This window comes from Callithrix jacchus, chromosome 14, assembly GCF_049354715.1.
Source record: "Callithrix jacchus isolate 240 chromosome 14, calJac240_pri, whole genome shotgun sequence".
Lineage (NCBI taxonomy): Eukaryota > Metazoa > Chordata > Mammalia > Primates > Cebidae > Callithrix > Callithrix jacchus.
The window spans coordinates 26,877,382-26,900,610 of record NC_133515.1 but is presented as its reverse complement, the minus strand read 5'-3'; the positions used below and the strand labels follow the sequence as shown (position 1 = coordinate 26,900,610).

At 40.9% G+C, this 23,229-nt stretch overlaps 2 protein-coding genes across 9 annotated transcripts in view; one reads left to right on the top strand and one right to left on the bottom strand.

Moving 5' to 3' along the window:
* POLR1A (RNA polymerase I subunit A) overlaps positions 1 to 2,747 on the bottom strand; it is a 78,042-nt gene extending 75,295 nt beyond the window's left edge. For all 6 annotated transcript variants that reach the window (XM_078348944.1, XM_002757543.6, XM_078348946.1 and 3 more), the window contains exon 1: positions 2,569 to 2,747. In XM_078348944.1, coding sequence (XP_078205070.1) covers positions 2,569 to 2,645 — 77 coding nt within the window. In that variant the 5' untranslated portion in view covers positions 2,646 to 2,747. The remainder of the gene's footprint in view (positions 1 to 2,568) is intronic.
* A 356-nt stretch (positions 2,748 to 3,103) lies between these two features.
* The window catches only part of PTCD3 (pentatricopeptide repeat domain 3), a 31,441-nt gene continuing 11,315 nt past the window's right edge, over positions 3,104 to 23,229 (top strand). The window contains exons 1-12 of one of the 3 annotated variants that reach the window (XM_002757542.6): positions 3,104 to 3,220; positions 5,078 to 5,130; positions 5,226 to 5,262; positions 8,096 to 8,141; positions 13,343 to 13,411; positions 13,853 to 13,957; positions 15,723 to 15,846; positions 18,319 to 18,434; positions 20,212 to 20,273; positions 21,731 to 21,818; positions 22,180 to 22,240; positions 22,524 to 22,609. In XM_002757542.6, coding sequence (XP_002757588.1) covers positions 3,117 to 3,220; positions 5,078 to 5,130; positions 5,226 to 5,262; positions 8,096 to 8,141; positions 13,343 to 13,411; positions 13,853 to 13,957; positions 15,723 to 15,846; positions 18,319 to 18,434; positions 20,212 to 20,273; positions 21,731 to 21,818; positions 22,180 to 22,240; positions 22,524 to 22,609 — 951 coding nt within the window. In that variant the 5' untranslated portion in view covers positions 3,104 to 3,116. The remainder of the gene's footprint in view (positions 3,221 to 5,077; positions 5,131 to 5,225; positions 5,263 to 8,095; positions 8,142 to 13,342; positions 13,412 to 13,852; positions 13,958 to 15,722; positions 15,847 to 18,318; positions 18,435 to 20,211; positions 20,274 to 21,730; positions 21,819 to 22,179; positions 22,241 to 22,523; positions 22,610 to 23,229) is intronic. The other 2 variants (XM_035273409.3, XM_017964190.4) reach the window with 2 other exon arrangements.

Below are 23,229 nucleotides of genomic sequence, written 5' to 3'. Positions count from 1 at the left end.
GACTGAAAGTGCCAAGAGCTGAGCAGTTAGCTCCTCCCTCCATCTATTCATACACTCAACAAATACCCACTGAGTGCTCACTGTGTGCCAGATAGTGTTAAGTGCTAAGGAAACAGACAAGAACCCCTATGCTTACGGCCATACATTAGACTGGAGGAAAGGGAACAGACACAAAATAAGTGTATAGTCTGTTAGATGGCAGAAAGTGCTATGAAGAAAAATAATGCAGGGAAAGGGAAGAACGGAGTGGGCAAGTAGTCCTAGAAGCTCCCTAAGGAGGTACTTTGGCAAAGGCTGAAGGAGTTGAGGAAGCAAGCCATACAGTCAACTGGGCAGAGGGTTTTACAGAGTGCAAAGCCATACAGTCAACTGGGCAGAGGGTTTTACAGAGTGCAAAGCCATACAGTCAACTGGGCAGAGGGTTTTACAGAGTGCAAAGCCATACAGTCAACTGGGCAGAGGGTTTTACAGAGTGCAAAGACATACAGTCAACTGGGCAGAGGGTTTTACCGAGTGCAAAGCCATACAGTCAACTGGGCAGAGGGTTTTACTTTAGCAGAGTGCAAAGGTCCTGAGGTGGGTGTGTACCCGAGGTATTCTGGATGCAGCAAGGAGGTCAGGGTAGCCGGAATAGAGGTGAAATCAGAGAGGTAACAGGAGACTGAAATGGCCCCTCAAAGACTTGATTTTTACTCTGAGTAAAAATGGGAAGCTACTGGAATCTGGCACAATAAAAGGTGGCAGAATTATTGAAATGTCTCAACCCTAAACCTGTTTGAAAACTCCACAATTATCTTTTTAAAAATTCAGGCAACGTAAAACACTTCTGCTTTTGGATGAAATCATATCCACTTATGGTGGTGATGATATATTTAGTCTGAGCTAGCACACTGTTACCAATGATACCAGGGCTGTAGCTCAGGACTTTATTCATCCATTCATTCAGACTTGAGGATAAAATACAGGAGTGAGACACATAAGAAGCTCAAGGGTAGTGGAGGAAGGCAAAGATACACAAGCACAAAAAGTGACTACAGCACCATGACAGACAACTGTACCATGTGCAAAATGACCTAAGAAAATGAGGGAGGGGACTGAGCCTTCAGGTATGTGTGTTGACCAGGGGACAGAGGCAAGTACCTCCCTTTGGATGAAAGGACATTGTGTGCAGAGGGAAGAGCTTAAAGAAAGGCCCAGCTGTTGAAACGTGATGGCAGTTTCTGGAATATGCAAGTGTAATAGGGCTGGAGAAGGGATGATGTTATAGCTAAAATCAGCTATGCTAAGAAAATATCCTTAATCTGAGAGAGATGGAGAACCTTTGGAAGGTTTTAAGGGTGACAGTAGCATAACGACATTTGCACTCTGCAAGAATAATTTTGACAGCAGTGTGGAGTATGCACGTGAGAGGTGTAAGGGGAGGGTGGAAGGAAGAAATTCAAACATGAGATAAGGGCCAGAGGGGACACAGTAGCAAGTAGGAGAACAAGGAGAGTAAAGTACAAATAAACATGTAGGTGACACAAAGGAAGAGCCCAATAAATAAGTTAGATGTCAGGACAGATCTAGAATTATTTTCCAGTTTCTAGTGACCATTTTGCACTGGCTACACCATTTTAGAGGGGTAAGTTACCCCTCCCTTTGAGGAGGGGTGCATGTAGCGTTTTTGATATGCGTTTAAGATATCTGTATGAAATTCAAGTAAAGATGTCCAGACAGCTGAACAAGTGAGTCTCAAAATCAGAGAAAAAAATTTGTGTTGGGGATTTAAATTTGAGACTATAAATCATGAATGTGGTGAGACTGTCTAGGGGCAACATTACCATGAGGAAAACAACATTACCAGAATAGAATCTTGAAGAACATCAACATTTAAGGAGTAAAATGAGGTACAGATCTTGCTCACCAATGTGTCATTAATGCCTAGCCTGGAAAAAAACTGGAAGCTCAATAAATGTTTGTGGGGTTATAGATCGATAGGGGAAGAAAGGGAGACAGAAGTATTTGTCATAAAAATAGGAGAACTTGAAGACAATCAGGTCTGGAAGAAAGGAAAGTTTCAAGAGAGTGCGTTGGAGAATGTCAAACGCTACCGTGATCAAAAAGAAGACTAAAGAGAGTTCCCTTGATTTAACAGACAGAGAATATAGCAAGGTCCTAGCAAAGAGAAGTTAACGCCTGAACTGAGACTTGAAGGACAAACATTTTACAAACAAGAGGAAACTTACTACGTGCCTAATTAATCGTGTCAGGGACATTATGGTAATTCCACAAACGCTTGTTAGTTGAGGAGGAGACTGACAGATGATAACGCTGCAGATCAGGACCCTCCCCACCCTTACACTCCACACCACCAGCGCAAACATTTGTCACTCCAGCCCCACTGGACTCTTATCTAGGCAATCCACGCCGGCCCAGAACGTTTTCAGAACTACAGCTCCCAGCAGGACAAGCGCCAAACGAGCCTGAACTCAGAGGATAGACTGTGCGCAAGAGCTTCTGGGAACCATAGTTTAGGGCGCCGACCTCAAGAGCCAGGCTGGGCACGCTTCCCCACAAACTCCTTACTTGAGCTCTTCAGCCGAATACATCCCGAAGGAAATGCCCTGCAGCCGCCGCCAGGGCATGTTCTTGGAGATCAACATCCTGCAGGTCCGTTCTGAATTCCGACACCCAGAGTAACGTTCTATTCACTACCCGAGTATTAAGCCTGGAGGCACCATGTGATTTAAACTGCGCTTGCGCGCGGAAATGCCGTTCCCGACGCAGGAAAGACATTTACGTGGACGAAATCACTTCTGCATGGTGGGGGGAACAAATAGTTGTAAAACTCTCAGATCCCTCTCTTATTTTGAAAACAATCAAAGATATGTAAACCATCAAAATAAACATTTAGGAAAAATTTCTCTGAGGCAAAAAGGATGTGTACAGAGCCTTTAGCTTCCGTGACAAAGTCTTTCCAACCATGAGCTTGCAACCTCCCATTTTATGATTGCTTTCGTCTTCTTCAGCTTCAGCCAATAGCAGAGCTAGTCCCTCTTCCCCGCTCACTTCCCCCCCGCCCTTCCTGAAGGTCGAGGCACGCTTTCCCAACGTGCTCTGCAGAGAAATCAAAGATGGCGGTTGCGGCAGGTGTTCGCTGGCTGGGACTCCGAAGCCGGCTTGGCCAGCCGCTGAAGGGTCGGCAGGCAGGTCTGTGTGAACGGGCACACACCTGCAGGTAAGAGACGCTTACGGGATCCACGAAGAAGACCGCGAAGTCAGCTTAGTCGTATGTTTACCCGTTGGCTGTGGAAGTAGGCACGATGAAGGGATTTGCTCATGCGTGCCCTTAAGGCCAAATACATGGAGGTGGTCCTTTGAAATAGAGTTCGCCAAGCATTTATTCATTAGAGAAATACTTACTGGTTGCTTACAATATTCCGTAGTTAACTATCCCAAATTAAAAATTATCCACCATTACTCATTTTAACCCAATCAGGAGAAGCGAGGAGAACGTACAAGATTTTACTAAATAAAAGGCATAGATCGTCACTGTGGGGTCTTTTGGCTAAAGAAGTTATGAGGTTTTCATAAAAGCAGAAAAGTCTAAAAGATCTGACCATGCCCTTTTGATCTGTGATAGTTACAGTTTGGAACATGTATGACCTATTTGTGTAACGTTTTTTTCACTCAATACAAATAATGGCATTGTGGGAATATGAGAGGCAGTAATGTGTAGCAAAAACTTAAGAAAAGCCTAATTTACATTCAGTGTTTGCCATTCTTTTAATTGGATAATAGTAGACATTCCTCATCTGCAGACTGGAATTGTTAACTATCCTAAGTTTGTGAGGTATAAGTGAGATATGTAATTTATAATATACTTTTTATATGTACTCTAAAGTTATCTTCAGGAAAGAGAAACCACTCCATCTGGTATTGCAGAAGCCTTTATGCTGCCATTCAATCCCAGTCCTTTTCCTCGTAGCCATTGTTAGCATTTTTTCCACACATTTTCTTTGCCTGAATCAAAATCTCTCCCTCAGCATCCATTCTCAAAATAACCATTATCTCTGTTCTCAGGAGAAACAAGCAGCATGACTTGAAAGAGTTGGTCTCTTTCTGAAATGTCCTTAGCCTAGAGGGGTATTCTTGTTTTAAAATGATGCCTGAGACCAGATATTACTGGAGAAAGTATCTTTCTATGCCATCACATCTTGACAATTTTCTGAATGTTACTGATGCCCCTAATGCCATTTAGTAAGGGGATTTACACAAGATAATATTAACTGTGTACATTATCTGTATGGCATGTTGACTTATTTTTAGTGTGATCAGAACATTTAAAAACTCAGTCATGGGCCAATGATTCTATATTTTGGGTTAAAAAATGATTTCATATTCAACCTCTGAAAATAGAAAATATCAGCAATTTCAAGTCTAAATCAGGCCTTACGTATTTGGTACTTTCTTGATTGTTGAAGGAAGTGTAATGAAAAGCCATGGGTGATCTTCTGTATGTTGTAATTGCTTTAAGTGAGGTACTCCTTTCTGATCAGGGCATTATCTGTACCGAAGCAAGAGCTCACTAAGTTGTTCTTTTTATCGTCATAATTCGGTTCCCAAAGTTGAAAGTTCCTCGCATTTCAAACCAGATTGTTCAAGTACTATTAAAAACTTCTTTCCTCCCCCCACTGTCATTTATATAATGAGATTGCTTGCTTCAAAAAATGTCAGCCAGCCAGGCATGGTGGCATATGCCTGTTATTTCAGGAGGCTGAAGCAGGAGGATTGCTTGAGCCCAGGAGTTCAAGGCTTCAGTGAGCTGTAATTGCACCACTGCACTAAATGCTGGACAACGCAGCAAGACTGTCTCTTAAAAAAAAAAAGTGTTGACAGTCTTGCCCATATCTTGTATCCATTCCTTAATGATATTGAACATGCTGTACAGACTATGTCTTCTCAGCATACATGACATGAATTATCCAGTTTAATCTGCAGTAATTGTAGAATGTGGGCTCAAAATGCATACAGGTGTAGGTGAGCTGGATACTGCATTAGTGAGGATTAGCGTTAAGCCTTTTATTTTTTGCAGATTTTATTCTGGAAGTGTAACCTTCTCAAAGGTTGAAGGAACTGAAATAACAGGTATATTTTAAAATCTATTGAATTCCATTTTTATATCAACACATTGAATTCTCTTGCATACTAGGAAATTGATTCATATTTTATTTTTACGTTAGGGATTGATGAAGTAGTAATTCCAAAAAAGAAAACTTGGTAAGTATTCTGTCAGTGTTCATTCAGCAAATGATTGAGTGCTTAGTATGAGAGAAAACATAAGGGTTAGGTAAGGAGGCAGTGACAGGAAGAGCAGTTGGAGAGCATTCTTCAGGAGAGAGTAGCTGAGCAGGGAGAAGCTGGGAGTTTAAAGGACAAAAAAATAGAAGGGTGGAGCAGAGTAGTGAGTGAATGAGAAGTGAGATTTACTTAAAAGAAAAATCGAAAGAGATTTTGAGTTAGTGTGGGTTAATACTTACATGGTTAATCATTGTAATACATGGTTATACATGAACATCGTTAGAAAAATTTTTAAGGAAGTTCTCTCACATGGTTGGAAGATCAGACAAAATTAGCTTTATTATCTCTAATGAGGTAAAATAAATGATGTGGACAGTGCAATTTAGCTTTTTTATTCACTGGATATATCCTTGAAGAAATTGCCTCATCTCGTTTATTCAACATTTGTTGAATATGTAGGAACTAAAACTTTGCAGAAGTGCTTGTTATGGTGTAGTACTAATGAACACATTTAATAGCCCCTCAAAAAGCTAGGTCTTAGAATTGTGTGACCTAAGAGTTGGGTTTATTTAAAGGGGTTTAAAAAAACTTCCTTAAGGCTGGGCGCAGTGGTTCATGCCTATAATCCCAGCACTGTGGGAGGCCGAGGCGGGCGGATCACCTGGAGTTGGAAGTTCAAGACCACCCTGACCAACATGGAGAAACCCCAACTCTACTAAAAGTACAAGATTAGCCAGGTGTGGTGGTGACTGCAGAGGTTGCAGTGAGCCAGGATCGCACCGTTGCACTCCAGCCTAAGAAACAAGAGTGAAACTCTGTCTCAAAAAAGAAAAATTTATTAATCTGAATTGCGTAGTTATTTTAGGGAGGGCAGGGAGCCCAGTTATGTCAATACATAGGTAACTGGGATTGTAAAAGAAGTGCAAATTAAAACTTAGCAGATTGGCAGAGAGGATTTGGAGAAATACATTTGTTTATGGGACACTAAATTGGAACGGCTCTTTGGAGGGAAATTTGGCAGAATCAGAATTGGAAATGTGCATGCCTTACTGATTAGGCACTTTGAAGGAACCTTTGCATATATACATGGACAAGACTGTTCTTTATTACTTGGGAATAGTAACAGGCTGAAACAGCCTGAGTGCTCATTGAAAAGTGGATGGAGGCCAGGTGCAGTGCCTCATACCTGTAATCAGAGCACTTTCGGAAGCCGAGGTGTGTGGATCACAAGGTCAGGAATTCAAGACCATCCTGGCCAAGATGCTGAAACCTCAACTCTACTAAAACTATAAAAATTAGCCAGGCACAGTGGCAGGCGCCTGTAATCCCAGCTACTTGGGAGGCTGCAGCAGGAGAGTCACTTGAACCTGGACAACAGATGTTGCAGTGAGCTGAGATCATGCCACTGCACTCCAGCCTGGGTGATAGAGTGAGACTCTGTCTCAAAAAAAAAAAAAGAAAATTGAATGGATAATTTTAAAAGGTTATTATAAATAGCTTTTTACATTGAAAAGAATCAGCTCTATTTTTAATAACATGGATAGTGCAGTCAAACTTACGTAGACACATGCAGAATGACAGCATGTATACATTTATTTCTGAGGAGCTATATGTGTAAAAAGTTCTGGAAATACAAATGCCAAATTCATGGTGGAGACAGGTTATAAGATGACACCAGACACTTTAGCTTAACCTGTAATGTTCTAGTTTATTTTTTTAAAGATAATACATGATAACTTTTTAAAGTAACCTTTTAACAGAGAACTAGTGAGTAATCTGAATGTCACCGTTTTTTCACTAGCATTTGTTCAACATGTTAGGAAAGTATGCTAACTTAATAAAACTTTTTTTTTACCTTCTTTTTTCATTTTTTTTTCTTTTTAAATTTTTTCTAAATACTATACTTGGGTGACCTGAAACTTAATAAAACTTAAATAGGCGAATGAAAGATCTGCCGAGGGAATGCTGAGAGATAAAAGAATGTGTTATCACACTTGCTGAAATTACATAAATGTGAATTTTAAACATGGATAGAAAATTTAGTGAGTGTTACATACATCAGGGAATTAGATTTGACGAAATATAAAATTTCCTGTACTTTTGTTTTCTCTTAAGACTTACAGTCTTAAGAATGTTAATATTCTTGGGTATAATTCCCTTTTGAAAAGGAAGCACATTATATCTAACATAGGAACAAAAATACATTTGAAATCGAATTATCTTGTCAGTCGTATATTCCAGTGAAGGTCAAGGCATAGTGGACAGCTAGCCTGTACCATAAGGTCATAAATGGCTGAGAGGTTCTAAACCAGGACAGTGTATCAGAATTATCTGGGAATTTGGTAAGAGTGCATGTAACAGTCCTGTGCGGATCTCAGGGGGCTCTGATTCAATAGGTCCAGAGTGAAGCTTGTGGTTTATTCTCGGATAACTGCATCAAGAGCTACCAATTAAGATAATAAAGGCAACAGTAGTCCTGAAAGCTGTGGTAAGAATCCGTAGGAAAGTGGATAGAGGAAGTAACCCAGATAGTTTTAAGAGGTGAGGATGGAAATCACTAGCCCTGGGTTATGGCATTATGTACCAGGCCAGAGAGGACAAGCAAAGGAAAGAGAGGAACATGTACCAACTAGGCAAAAGAGCTGGCAGTTTTCTCATTTTCTGATTTATTCCAGTGACCTTGTGAAATAAGAATCAGCTTCAGGTCAAATCTGCACTTGGTTATTAGCCAATGATTCTACTGAGATTAGAATCACTTGTGGCTATGAAGAGCCCTCACTAATGGGGGTTAACTTGTGGTTCTTTTTCTTAGGGATAAAGTAGCCGTTCTTCAGGCACTTGCATCCACAGTAAACAGGGTAAGTAGAATATTTTTTTTCAACCTAAAACTTTGCTAATACATTTTTTAACTTGACTAATAACACATTTAATGTTCTTACTTCATTATTCAGAATTAGACTGTTGTGGATCTAGAAAGTTTTTTTAAAATTATCTAATCCATCTGAGCCAGGTGGCTCATGAATGTAATCCCAACACTTTGGAGGCCAAAGCAGGAAGATCACTTGATTTCAGGAGTTCAGGATCAGCCTGGGCCACATAATCTGTATGTGTTTTTTGTTTTTTTTGAGATGGAGTTTTGCTGTGTAGCCCAGGCTGGAGGGCAGTGGCGTGATCTCGACTCACTGCAATCTCCGTCTCCCGGGTCCCAGTTCAAGCAGTTCTCCTACCTCAGCCTCCCAAGTAGCTGGAATTACAGGCACCAGCCACCATGCCCAGCTAATTTTTGTGTTTTTTAGTAGAGATGGGGTTTCACCATGTTGGCCAGTCTGGTCTTGAACTCCTAACCTTGTGATCTGCCCGCCTTAGCCTCCCAATGTGCTGGGATTACAGGCGTGAGCCACCACACCTGGCCTTTTTTTTTTTTTTTTAAGAACAGAATTATCGGCTGGGTGCGGTGGCTCAAGCCTGTAATCCCATCATTTTGGGAGGCCGAGGCAGGCTGATTGCTTGAGGTTAAGAGCTCGATACCAGCCTGGAGAACATGGCAAAATCCTGTCTCTACCAAAACAACAAAAACAAAAATTGTGAGGCGTAGTGGCACATACCTATAGTCCCACCTCCTCAGGAGACTGCGACAAGAGAATCTCTTGAACCTTGGAGGCAGAGGTTGCAGTAAGCCAAGGTTGTGCCACTGCACTCCAGCCTGGGTGACAGAGTGAGATTCTGTCTCAAAAAAATAAAATGATCAAATCCCTTCATTTGGCAAATGAGGAAGCTAAGGTTTTGAAAATGTCCAGTAGCTGGTTAAGATGTTAAAACCTTAATTAAAGACTTAATTCCATGTCTTTGATCTCGAAATGCAGTGTTTTTCTGCCATGCCAATGATGTTTAATCCCTGGAAGAGCTTGTTGAAATGCATGCTCTTAGAGGATGATTTGGCTGTAATATACCAACTTGGAGAAATAATGTACCTGTCATGCTGACAATCATGCAGTGATTAATAATCTGGGTCCTGGAGCCTAGTGGTTTAATAGCTAAGCAACTAGCTTTATAATCTTAGACAAGTTATTTTACCTCTTGATTCTTCTGTTTCCTGATTTATGAAATGGGGGTTATAGTACCAAACCTCAAGGTTGCAGAGGGAATTATTAACAAATGAATTAAGTATACATAAGAGGGTTTAGGACAGAGTCTGGGACAAAGGAAATGCTCAGTACCTGGTATTTTATTACTGCTCCTGTTATGTTGTTAATTTTATTAACATAAAATTTGCATGCTAGGCGTGGTGGCTCAAGCCTGTAATCCCAGTACTTTGGGAGGCTGAGGCGGGTGGATCATGAGGTCAAGAGATCGAGACCATCCTGGTCAACATGGTGAAACCCTGTCTCTACTAAAAATACAAAAAATTAGCTGGCCATGGTGGTGCGTGCCTGTAATCCCAGCTACTCAGGAGGCTGAGGCAGGAGAATTGCTTGAACCCAGGAGGCAGAGGTTGCGGTGAGCCGAGATTGTGCCATTGCACTCCAGCCTGGGCAACAAGAGCGAAACTCCGTCTCAAAAAAAACAAAAAAAATTTGCTCTCTTGACAGCTCAAGAATAGAGTTCGTAGTCTGTTAGATACACTGAAACTTTGGTAAATGCATCAGAAATGGGACTTTCTGCTTGGTATATTTTTCATTAACTGAAAACTTTAAATTTCATTTTTGGGGAAAAGTTTAAAACAGTTTTTTTTTTTTTTTTTTGCCACAATATATGTATGGCTATTGACCCTTCTTAAGTCAATTATTATAAATATACAGAATATTTCTTCTGTTGATGTTACTACACTTAAAAATGAAACTACTAGACCAGGTGTAGTGGCTCATGCTGGTAATCTCAGCAGTTTGGGAGGTTAAGGCAAATGGATCATGTGAGCTTGGGACTTTGAGAACAGCCTGGGCAACGTGGTCAAACCCTGTCTCTACAAAAAACACAAAAATAAGCTGAATGTGGTAGTGTGCGTCTGTAGTCCCAGCTACTTGGGAGGCTGAGGTGAAGGTTGCCGTGAGCCAGGATCGTACCACTGTACTTAGAGTGAGACCATGTCTCTGGCCCAACCCCCGCAAAACAAAATTAAATATAAAATAAAGATGGAACTACTAAAGATAGTGTTGGGTCAAATGTACACTGGGACTTGACTACATCTCCCTACTTGCAAAGCATTGAGATTTTTAGCAGCTCGCTTATCCATAAATAGGCACCTGAAATGTAAACCATAGAAATGGACCTCTGAGATTATTCTCAGCATTTCTTTTTTTTTTTTTTTTTTTTTTGAGATGGCGTTTCGCTCTTGTTACCCAGGCTGGAGTGCCATGGCACAATCTCGGCCCACCGCTACCTCCGCCTCCTGGGTTCAGGCAATTCTCCTGCCTCAGCCTCCCGAGTAGCTGGGATTACAGGCGTGCACCACCACGCCCAGCTAATTTTTTTGTATCTTTAGTAGAGACGGGGTTTCACCATGTTGACCAGGATGGTCTCGATCTCTTGACCTCGTGATCCACCCGCCTCGGCCTCCCAAAGTGCTGGGATTACAGGCTTGAGCCACCGCGCCCGGCCTGTTCTAAGCATTTCAATGAGAATGGCCCAGGGCCACCTTCAAGTCAGAGAAGTTGTAGAAATTATGTATAGAATTGTCACTTAACTGGCCATTAAAATCCAAGAGCTATTCATTTATCTGTTAGAATTAGACATAGTTCTTGTGTAGTTCTAGAAGGCAAAGCTGATACAGCGCTGAGAAGGGGTTATATCACCGAGATAGAGTAAGGAATTCTAAGCAGACATTTTAGAAAAGACAGCAATGTGGAGAATGGGAAACCTTTCCGCTTGGGAGTTTGGTAAAGATCTTATATCCGAAATCAAACCCCTTTGCCTCCAAACATTCCTCACACTTTTTTTTAATTTGAGATGAAGTCTCGCTCTTTTGCCAGGCTGGAGTGTGATGGTGCAATCTCGGTTCACTGCAACCTCCGCTTCCCGGGTTTAAGCTATTCTCCTGCCTCAGCCTCCCAAGTAGCTGGGACTATGGGTGCATGCCACCACACCCATCTAATTTTTTGTTTTAGTAGAGATTGGGTTTCAGCATGTTGGCCAGGACGGTCTTGATCTCCTGACCTGGTGATCTGCTTGCCTTGACCTCCCAAATTGCTGGGATTATAGGTGTGAGCCACTGCGCCCGGCCTCTTCATACATTTCTTTGCCATCTCATTAATGGCAATTACATTCTTCTACCTGCTCAGGCCAAAATCCTGGGAATCATGCTAGTAAAGCCTTTGTTTATCCCTTTAAAAGATATGTGTGTGGGGTCTCCATGACCACTCCCAGGCTCAGTGATTTTCTAGCAAGATTCACAGCTAAGAATTATGACTGCAAGAAGATACAAAGCAGTCAGCAAAGAGAAAAGGCTCATGGGATAAAGACCAAAAGAAACCAGTCACAAGCTTCCGAAAGAGCTCTCCAGAAGAGTCACACTGGACATGCTTAATTCCTCCAGCAGTGTATTGTAACAACACATGCGAAGTGTCTACCAAAGCTTATTAGAGACCCAGTGCCCAGAGTTTTTACGGGAGGCTGGCCATGTAGACATCCACTGACTGGCATATATTATACCAAGTTCCACACTCCCACAAGAAAGCGGGTGTTTAGCACAAACCATGTTGTACAAACAGGCACAGTGCATCATTCTTAGCAGTTCTGGGGATGGTGGGAACACTTCCAATATCCATGTTCCCAGATGGCAGCCAAGGGCCAGGCTTGGAAGCAGACCTTTCTAAAGATAGTAGTTTTGGGCCTGTTAACTCTTTTATGCATAATATCCAAATTCCAGACCCTTGACACCACCTTGGTCATCCTCATCTTACCAGCCTGGATTAATTGCGGCAGTCTCTGTCCTCTCCTACTTCAGCTCCCTACAAACTGCTCTCAGTTCAGCAGCTGTAATGACCCTGGGTCACATCCCTCTTAAGAATTCAACATTGACTTTCCATTAGTATAATTTGAATAAAAACTGAAGTTCACAACAGGGTTCCTAAGGTGAGGCTCAAGGGAAAGAGTTTTTTGAAAGGGGTAACAGAAAGCTAGGTCCACACTAAAATAAAATACTGCCTTCAGGTTCCAAGTGTGAGCAGCTTTCTCTTGAGGCTGCAGGGAAGCTTCCCTGCCCCCTCCCCGAGGAATCCATGTCAGTAAGACAGGGCTTTAAGGATATAGGATAAATTTTTACTTGGGAACAAAGGCCCAAGTAAGGGAAAGAATAGAGAAAGCAATTCTTGGGCATTTCTCAGTGGGACATGTGATATTAGCGGAGAGTTGATTATGCTCAGGTTTAGGGAGCAGTTTCAATGGGCAGCAGGACTTGGGAGAAACTGCTGCTGTTGACACCTCCTGAGAGGGCGCAGTGGTATCCTCCATTTGGAGGAGGGACTCTTGGTGAAGTTGGTCATGGGTAGATGGTGATCTTGCTTTGGAGGAAATCCTATTCTGGGAGTCTGCTGTTAGGACTAGTTAATTCAGAGGATTCTTGCCTAGATTTTAAAACAGAAATAGTTCCCAGTGATAGCAAACTTAAATATTAAAATCAGCTACGGAGTAGGGGGCACAGCTTAAGCCAGTGTTTGCGTTGTATAATTAAAGGCAAGTCTCGTAGAGCTGAGAGTACAGTGCAGGTGTTTGTCTTGTATATATCCACACACATGTGCATGTAGGTTACATACATAATTAAAACACAGAATTTTTGGTTATCAAAACTCACAAGGTCCTCTCAAAAATTTAACCAGAAAGACTTGTGGACTGGATGCAGTGGCTCATGTCTATAATCCCAGCCCTTTGTAAGGCAGCGGTGAGAGAATTTCTTGAGGCCAGGAATGTGAGACTAGCTTGGGTCACACAGCAAGATGCCCTTGCTACAAAAAAAGTTTTTAAATGGCCAGCTGTGGTGGCACATGACACTGAAGCCCAGGAGCTAAAAGTTACAATGAGCGGTCTTTAAAATAAATACAGGAATTTTATTATATCTTTTCCACAGGATTCTACGGCTGTGTCTTATGTGTTTCAAGATGATCCTTTCCTTATACCGACATCCTCTTTGGAATCTGTGAGTATTTTCATATATTTTCTAGTGTTTTATCTTGCTGGTTTGTGTACAACAGTATGTAAATAATTTAGTTGTAAGAACCTGTGAAAGGCTTACAAATGCTGAGAAATAGACTGTGTATCCTTTACTAATTTTTCAAAAAGATATACATATCATTGACGGGGAGAGGATTTTTGGTTTTGATTTTTAATACTTGGGGCTTTTTTACACTGGAGTTACCCACTCAGCTTAAACAGCTTGCTTTTTATATGCTTCAAGCTATGCATAAGATGCTAACTGAAATTATAACACAGTAGAAATGGTAGGATATTCTACAATTTCTAATTGGGATTCTGTGTGTCGTTGCATTTTTTTTGTGAGGGGAGAAAAATTCTTGCTGAGAGTGTAACTAATCTTGCTGAAGTCTAAATTACATGTATCTAAATATTTTTCTTTATATAGCGTTCATTTTTACTGGCAAAGAAGTCCGGGGAGAATGCAGCCAAGTTTATTATTAATTCATACCCCAAATATTTTCAGAAGGACATGGCTGAACCTCATATACCGGTAAGGAGAGGTAGTTATATTATTTATATAATACAATTTTAAATGTAAACTAAACCAGGCTTTCATGGCTATTATTTAAGAAGCCATTTGAATACTCAATATTTGATTGATAAGCGTTTTAAAGTATGGAGTTAGCTTTGATCACAAGACTAACCTTTTAAAAGTCTTTTTATATTTATTTGCTCTTCATCTTAATATTTTCCCCATTTGATTTTTGTGGCACCATGCTCTTAGATCTTTCTTTCTATGACTGTTTCTTTTCAGTTTCCTTCACTACCTGCCTCTTTACATTTTTTTCTCTCTCTTTTTTTTTTAATTGATACAAGGCATCATGCTGTCACCCAGGCTGGAGTGCAGTGGTGCAGTCATAGCTCACAGCAGCCTGGAACCCCTGATTGCCTCAACCTCACAAATAGCTAGGATTACAGTTGTGTACCACTATGCCTTTTTTTTTTTTTTTAAATTTTTAGTTTTTGTAGAGAGCAGTGTCTTGTCTCACTGTACTGCCTGGGCTCCAGTGAACATTCCTCCTCGGCCTCTGAAATCTCTGGGATTGCAGGTGTAAGCCACTCCTGCTTGCCCTTGATCCACCTTTTTGGTTTTTTTTTTTTAGATCAAGTCTCGCTGTGTCACCCAGGCTAAAATGCGGTGGTGCAATCTCAGCTCACTGCAACCTCTGCTTCCCAGGTTCAAGCCATTCATCTGTGTTAGCCTCCTAAGTAGCTGGGATTATAGGCACCCACCAACACACCCAGCTGATTTTTGCATTTTTAGTAGAGTTGGAGTTTCACAATGTTGGCCAGGCTGGTCTCAAACTCCTGACCTAAGTGATCCACCCGCCTCGGCCTCCCAAAGTACTTGGATTACAGGCATGAGCCACTGTGTCCGACATTGATCCATTTCCTTAGCATGGGTGTCTTTCTTAGATTTTGATGCTTATTTTTTTTATTGTGTACACTTTTCTGTTTCAATAACCCTTATAATCCATTTGTCATTCTTGTCTTTCTAGCCTAGATCCCTGTACTTTGAACTCCACATTGTATTTCCAGCTCCTTCTTTGTTCTGTAGTCATGGAATGAGGATTTATGTATTGTGGGGGATATTGTGCTTAGTACTTGTCAGTACAGTGGTGAGCTCTACCCTCCTGAGTTTGTTGGTGGAAGTACTTACTTACCTCAGACTCATCATATACCTAAACTACTCCCGCCCCTCCACATCTCCCCACTTCCCAAAGTTCACAGGGAAGTCCACACTTCTCATTTTCATAGTAGAGCTTGTAGATAGATGAGGAAGCCAGTGCAATTGTGTAGGTCAAAATAATAAAGTTCTGAATTAAGACAGTGGTAGTGGTAGAATAATCATTTGTTGGTTATCTGCCTTATCCATTAGATTGTGAGCACCCTGAAGGTAGGGAATGCCTTTCGTCTTTGTATCCCCAGTGCCGAACTTAATGTCTGGGGTCAAGTAGTAGGCATTCAGAAAGTATTTGAATAAATTAGTGAATGAGGTAAAATCAGCACACCTTAGTATGCTGATAGGTAGTATTTATAAATGTTTAGAGGATACACAGCATTAGAGATGAAAGGTGTAGTTCGGTTCCCTATGGAGACAATCCTGTTAAAATGATAAATAGTATCTGGTTCAGGCAACATGAATTGGAGCAGTGAAGTTTTACTTTGGTGTGTTGGTGATAAAATTTTGTCCTCAGTTATTCTTTCCTCACCTTTACCTGTTTGTAGTAACTTTAGTCATCTTGTTTTCCTAGTGTTTAATGCCCGAGTACTTTGAGCCTCAGATTGAAGAGATAAGTGAAGCTGCCCTGAAGGAACGAATCAAGCTCAGAAAAGTCAAAGCCTCTGTGGACATGTTTGATCAGCTTTTGCAAGCAGGTGACTGAGTTCAGTTAAAGCCCCTCTAAGCATATGGACTTTGAAGTGGGCCCCAGTTATATGATTCAGATATTTTAAGTAGAAGTTACAGGTCCTACTATACTTACTCTGCTTTGATGGCCGCGTGCTTTAGATTTTTAATGGTTTAAGTATTTCACTTTTAGCTTTGTATTATTTAAGAATTATAAGTGAGGAGACAAAAAAACAAAACAAAAAGAATTATAGGTGAGGTAGAATTGCAGCTTTCTTGGTTTATTGTACCACTGGTAGACAAATTGTATCTCTTCTACCTTAGCTTCTGTTTTTAACATTAGGTAGGTGCACAGTGCTCCCTGAGTTTCTGTACTGTTTAAGAATGTTTGAAAGGCTGGGCCACAATACGCAAGAAAGAAAGATGTAAAAGGAAAGCACATTCAACTGGGATCAGGGGCTTTGATGCTGGTGCTATATCACTAATTGTTCATAGTATTCAAAAGGTTACTTTTCAGAGCTTCTAGCTCTAAAATTGTGTGGTTCTGGTTTGGAGCTGAATGTAAACTTTCAGGAGTACACATATAGATAGCACAGCTGATCAGTCACCATGAAAATGTACACATAGCATTATCAGAAGCAGCCGGCATTCAGTAATTAGAATCTAGAGTGCTGTTTGGTGATTTAGGATTAACATGGAAACTGGACTGAATCATTATACATTTGAACACAAAAAAACATTAGGAGAAAGCTGTTTGAGAATTTTGGTGTGTAGCTTAGTACAGTATCAGATGTATAGCTGAGTGATGGCATTAGATTATAATTTAGTGAGACGCTTCCCTCTGCTTGTTAGTATGATCGACATCTGGTGTGAGTCTGCATTAAAGTTCTTAGTACTAAGGCTTATCTTTTTCTAGTTTTACCTCCTCTCTTGGGTAGGTGTGTATAGTCCTTCAGTAAAGGCACGTATCAGACCCATAGCTCAGTAACAAAGTGAGCTAACTCACCAGGGAAAGGATCCTAGAAAATTTTATTGTCAGGCCCCTAATAAGTGCAAAATACTGTGCTAGCCATCACATATACCTAATTCTGTAATACATTATTTATTGATGTGTGTTACAGTAATCTTATGAAGGAGACTATTAGATATTTTTTACAAGGTCTTATAGTTCTGAGATGGTATGAACTAGTTGCTTCTCCATAGCCTGTACCTTCTTCACTCTGCCCTGCTTTCTATTTTGGGCTTTTAAATTTTCTGATGGGCATTTTAAATTTATCAGTGTATTTTGTTTAGAAAGATGCATTTACTGGCTGAGCATGGTGGCACACACCTGTAATCCTAGACTTTGGGAGACCAAAACAGGAGGATTGTTTGAGCCCAGGAGTTCAAGACCAAGCTGGGCAACATAGAACTCATCTCTACAATAAATTTAAAAATTAGCCAGGCTAGTGGCACATACCTATAGTTGCAGCTGCTGAGGAGGCTAAGGTGGGAGGATCACTTGAGTCCAGGAGTTCAATATGGTGGTAAGCTATGATCATGTCCTTGTACTCCAGCCTGGGCGACAGAATGAGACCCTGTCTCAAAACAAAATCAAAAACAAGAGATGCATTTTTGGGCAAAATGGGCTGCTTTTCTTTTAAAATAGCCCATTATATTTCATACTTCTCTTCCTCTTGTTCCCCTTTGACCCTTTTAATGAGTATCAAGATGGGGGTATAATGTTTTGAACAATTTTTTTTTTTTTTTTTTTTTTTTTGAGACGGAGTTTCACTCTTGTTACCCAGGCTGGAGTGCAATGGCGCGATTTCGGCTCACTGCAACCTCCGCCTCCTGGGTTCAGGCAATTCTCCTGCCTCAGCCTCCTGAGTAGCTGGGATTACAGGCACGCGGCATGGTGCCCAGCTAATTTTTTTGTATTTTTAGTAGAGATGGGGTTTCACCATATTGACCAGGATGGTCTCGATCTCTTGACCTCGTGATCCACCTGTCTCGGCCTCCCAAAGTGCTGGGACTACAGGTGTGAGCCACCTTGCCCGGCCTGTTTTGAACAATTTTTAAAAGACTACTATAGTCAGACAGTTGTATTTCCAGGCAAGTTTTTAGTGAGTATCTGGATCCGAATGGAATAATTCTACTTGCATTTGTTCAAATGGACCTGGGCTGGGGGAACTAAATGGGGCTAGTTTGCAGAGTATTGAGTTTGGAGACGATAATTAAAACCATGAAGTAGTTTGACCGTAGTGAGTACACAAAATAAGTGAGCACAGGCTCAAACTTCAACTTGTGTTTTAATCCTTTCTGTCACATGTGGTTAATAGGGGTTATATCCCTGTCTGCATCACTCAGGTGTTTTAAGTTGATGTTGAGTGCATAAAGTAGTGGACAACATTGTGCAGCCAAGACCACAGCTAATAGAAAAAAAATGAGGCATTTTAACCTAACAGGCTTAGTTCTTCAGTGTTTCAGGGATTCTTTCCCTTTCTCTCTCTCTCCCACAGGAACCACTGTGTCACTTGAAACAACAAATAGTCTCTTGGATTTATTGTGTTACTATGGTGACCAGGAGCCTGCAACTGATTATCATTTTCAACAAACTGAACAGTCGGAAGAATTGGTAATAACTATTGGCCTCGATTTTTTTTTTTTTCTCTTAAGCTTCTTTTTGAAGAAATTGCTTTTAAAAATAAGATGGGTCCTTGTGCCATGTGTCAGGGTACTAGTAAGAGATTTGTACTGAGATGTGTGGTACGATAGCCTTGATAAAAAGTGATGCAGGAGGAAGAGAGATTTTAAACAGTTCTGTCCTAGTTTACTTCTTAACAATATGTTGTCCTCGCCTACTTCATATTAAGGCAAACCTTTATCAGAAACGTTTGGGATGGCCAGGGTCACTTTGAGTAATAAACATGATGTATTCTGGCCAGGGAAAAAGACTTCATGGCTGGGCCTCCTCAAAGTTCATACATGGACAGAGAGGAGAGAGCACACTAGGCAAGGGACAGAACAGTAGTGTGCCAGGGGCCGCCTGTAGGTTGAGTCATAGCCTCTCTCTCGACTAATGAATTTTACTTCTAGAACTAGGTCTGAAGAAATCCTTTGGATCAGTCAAATAGAGATGCTGATATGACATTCTTCGTAAGGGGGTATTTATACTTGCAAAAATGTTGAAAACAATCTAGATGTCCAGCAGTAGATAATCAAATTATGATAAAAGTCATGTGGCCATTGAGCACATTAGAGTAGATGTGTTTGTGTGTGGAAAGATTCATCTGATAAGTGGAAAACAGGCTATCAGCATTGTATATTCCATTTTTGTAAAAATGTTTTTACAAATGCATAAGAAAAAAATCTTGATGGAATAATTGGTGTTTTTCTTTGTTTCTGTCTTTGCTCTTTGACCGACTAAATGTGGGTTTCTTTTTTCCTCCTTCAGAAATAGTGTCTCACTCTGTCACCCAGGGTGCAGTGCAGTGATTCTGTCATAGCTTACTGCAGCCTTTAACTCCTGGGCTCAAGTGTTCCTCCTTCCTCATTCTCCCAAGTAACTGGGACCACAGGTGTGGGCTGCCATGCCTGGCTAATTTTTTTTGGGTGGAGTTGGGGGTAGACATAGGATCTTGCTGTATTGCCCAGGATGGTCTTGAACTCTGGGGCTCAAGTGATCCTTCAGCCTCCCAAAGTTTTGGGATTATTGGCCACTGCACCTGGCCAAATGTGATTATTTATGTAGAGAACCTTACATTTTTTTAAGTGCATAGGCAGTAGGTTGCAGTTACACCTTGCTTTCCAAAGCATCACTTCCTGAAGCCCATTCTGGTTGGCCTCTGCCTCTCCAGCCCCAGCTCTTGAGGCACCAGGCTACAGAGCCAGCACTGACCTCTGCAATGCCAATCAAGCCTTTGTTGCTGTACGTCAGCCTCATCCCAGACCTTGGTTTATAAATAAAGGATGAGATTTAGTCTTTTAAGAAGCCTTAGGTTGCTTGGGTGAGTGTTAGACATTAACTATATGTTTTTATCTTGCTTTCACCCTGACAGTTTATCTGTATGGATCAAGCCAAATGTAGTCTCTGAGGAAATAGGCTGTCTTGTTTGGTTTTCCTCTTTCTTTCTAAGGACTAGGCTATATAGGGAACTGGCCTCATCATGTCTTTAGGCTGTCACTTGTTTCTTTAAAGGTCAATTTGGCTTTTCATCTGTGGATTTACTGAGGTGCATTTAAGAATAACTGCATAGGCATGAGCATTACTGGGCTTCCTCTTTGTCTTCTGCTAGATCTGTGTTTCCTTTTTTTTTTCTGAGTTCCCTTTGCCTTTCTGATTTTGAGTAGTCTGACTGGGAAATGTATTCCATTGCCTTAACTTTTATTTCTCTGATGATTATTCATTTCAGGAAGAGGAAAATAATGAGAAATCTAGGAGGAAAGGTGGTCATCAGTTTGGAGTTACATGGCGGTATGTCACACATAATTAGAATCTTGAATTACAGTTTCTTATGGTGCATGGAATATGCCCCATCACCCCTTGAAGATGTTATCTTGTGATGTTCAAAAATAATTGATTTTTATTGTGCAATATAAATTTCACTCTTTGTATTTATGTACATTTAGGCCTTTTTTCAATAAGGTCTTTATCTCCATTTAGCAGCACAAGAATCTGTTGGGAGGTTGGCCCTTGTTTTTTTCCCTCATCTATTTAACTCAGCATGACTTTCACATGGTATGGTTCCTAGTTTCATTAATAGTGCTACCTTGGAATATATACCTCTAATTCTGAAAGATTTAATATTTTTCTTTACAAACAATACACAGACAATAGAGTGCACTGCTAAATTAAGACCACTGACCAACATGTAGAAATATACAGCAGTTTGAACGAAAGGTGATAACCTATATTGGAGAATTTAAGTTAACAGGGTATCTAAAAGGAAGATATTTCATGTGAGTGGTTGGAGAGGGAAGCTACTGTAATTATCTAAAACTGTTACTGAAGTGATAAATTTGATAGAATGAAAGATTAAATTCATTGGGCTAGGCCGGGCGCGGTGCCTCATGCCTGTAATCCTGGCACCATGGGAAGGCCGAGGCAGGTGGATCACTTGAGGTCAGGAGTTCTAGACCAGCCTGGCCAACATAGTGAAACCCCATCTGTACTAAAAATATTAGCCAGATGTGACAGCACATGCCTGTAATCCCAGCTACTTGAGAGGCGGAGGCAGGAAGGAGAATCACTTAAACCCGGGAGACAGAGGTTGCAGTGAGCCAGGATTCCACCACTGCGCTCCAGCTTGGGTGACAGAGCAAGACTTTGTCTTAAAAAAAAAAAAAGGAATTCTTGGGGTAGAGTTTAATACTTTTGCGTAGTAGTTGTGAGCATAGACTTAGGAGTAGGATCTTGGCTCACATCTTGATTCTGTCTGATTTCCACAAATAGTTAAGAGGAGAATCAAGGTACAGGATAGTTTGTATAACGGTACCGTTTATTTATAGAAGGTGAGAAGAGATGAAGGTAGAATCTGACAGGAAGGATCCAGAAGAAACCATTGTCAGTGGTTACCTCTGGGAAGTAGTATTTGAAGACTGAAGAAGGGTGGGGAAACTTTACTAGGGACTTTGTCATATAGTTGTTTCTTGTTTTTAATACTATGGATATTTATATACTTGCTTATAAACATTTTATTTTCAGTTTTAATTCTACCACTTACCTGCAAAGCCCTGACAACACATTAAGGTTTCTGAGCCTTGATTTTCCTCATTTGCAAAATGATGATAAACATAACTCCCCGTAAGAATTGAGATGATGTGTGTCAAGTACTTGGCACGTTGCTTGGAACATGATAAACCGTCAGTCAGTTGTGGTAGCTCTCATTGGTATCCTGTTGCCCTGATTCACATTTACTCTCTTGTGCCTAGAGCAGAAAACAACGCTCAGAGAATCTTTTCTCTAATGCCAGAGAAAAATGCACATTCCTATTGCACAATGATCCGAGGAATGGTGAAGGTACATTTGTTTTTATTTATTTTTATCTTTTATTTCCACCCATCAGGGTGTTTCAGCCTCAGAGCCACTAACATTTTGGGTCAGATAATTTGGGCTGTCCTGTGCATTGTAGGATATTAATAGCTCCCTGGCTTCTACCCACACTTCCGTCCCACCTTTAGTTGTTACAAATTAAAGTATGTTCAGGCATTGCCATTAGGTAGAAAACCACTAAAATAGAGTATGAACTTCATGAGAACAGGAGCCTGATCTATTGTGTTTACAGCTCTGTTACCAAACTCTAGGACAGAAATCTGCAAGGACATCTAAAGTAAATGAATTTGATGATGCTTAATTTTTCCTTTTCCTTTTCCTTTTCCAGCACCGGGCTTATGAGCAGGCATTAAACTTGTACACTGAGTTACTAAACAACAGACTCCGTGGTGAGTTTGAGAACTCCCCTCCATCCCTTTCTCCATTTCATTCCTTCTCTTAATTGTCTGTGTGAAGGCTTTGGATCTTGCCTCAGCCGTAGGCCTACACTTTGTCTTTTCCTGTGGCATAGGTGATTAAAGCAAGAGTGGAGATCCAGAGAGGAGAGTGGTTTTCCAGTTTTGTGGACATATGATTAGCTAAGGGTCACATAGGAATGACCACTTTGCCTTAAACTCAGCCATTTAGGGATTAATCTTCAGCACCAAATTTTATCATTTTATTCTTTTACAGCGGATGTATACACATTTAATGCAGTGATTGAAGCAACTGTATTGGTGATAAATGAGAAATTTGATGAAAAATGGCATGATACCCTGGTAAGGAGGAATCCTCAGTTTATTTTTTAATAGGGCTTAAATACTCTACCAGAAATACATGGGCTGGCACTTGGGAGACAGAAGCGGGCATATCACCTGAGGCCAGGAGTTTGAGACTAGCCTGGCCAACATGGTGAAACACTGTCTCTACTAAAAATACAAAAAATTAGCCAGGCATGGTGGCGTGCGCCTATAATCTCAGCTACTTGGGAAGCTAAGGCAAGAGAATCGGTTGAACCCGGGAGGCAGAGGTTGGCATGAGCCAAGATACACTGCACTACTGCACTCCATCCTGGGCAACAGAGCAAGACTTTGTCTCAAAAAAGAAAAAGAAATACATGGGCTAGAAACAGCAATTATGAGCATGTGTATGGCAGTCACTATGTAGCAGTTACCTGTTCACCATCCTTCCCAAAACCCTGTAACTCAGCTGTGTCTGGCACATGAGAAGAAAAAATTACTTGGCCCAGAGTATACAGCTAGAATTCTGAACCACCTTAAGAATTCATTTATTTTTCGTAATAGTTTTTCTGTTACAAAGGAATGCATAAATGCATATTTGTTGTCAAATTCCTATCACATGTAAGGTCAAAAAGTTGAAATCACTGAATTGATTCTCA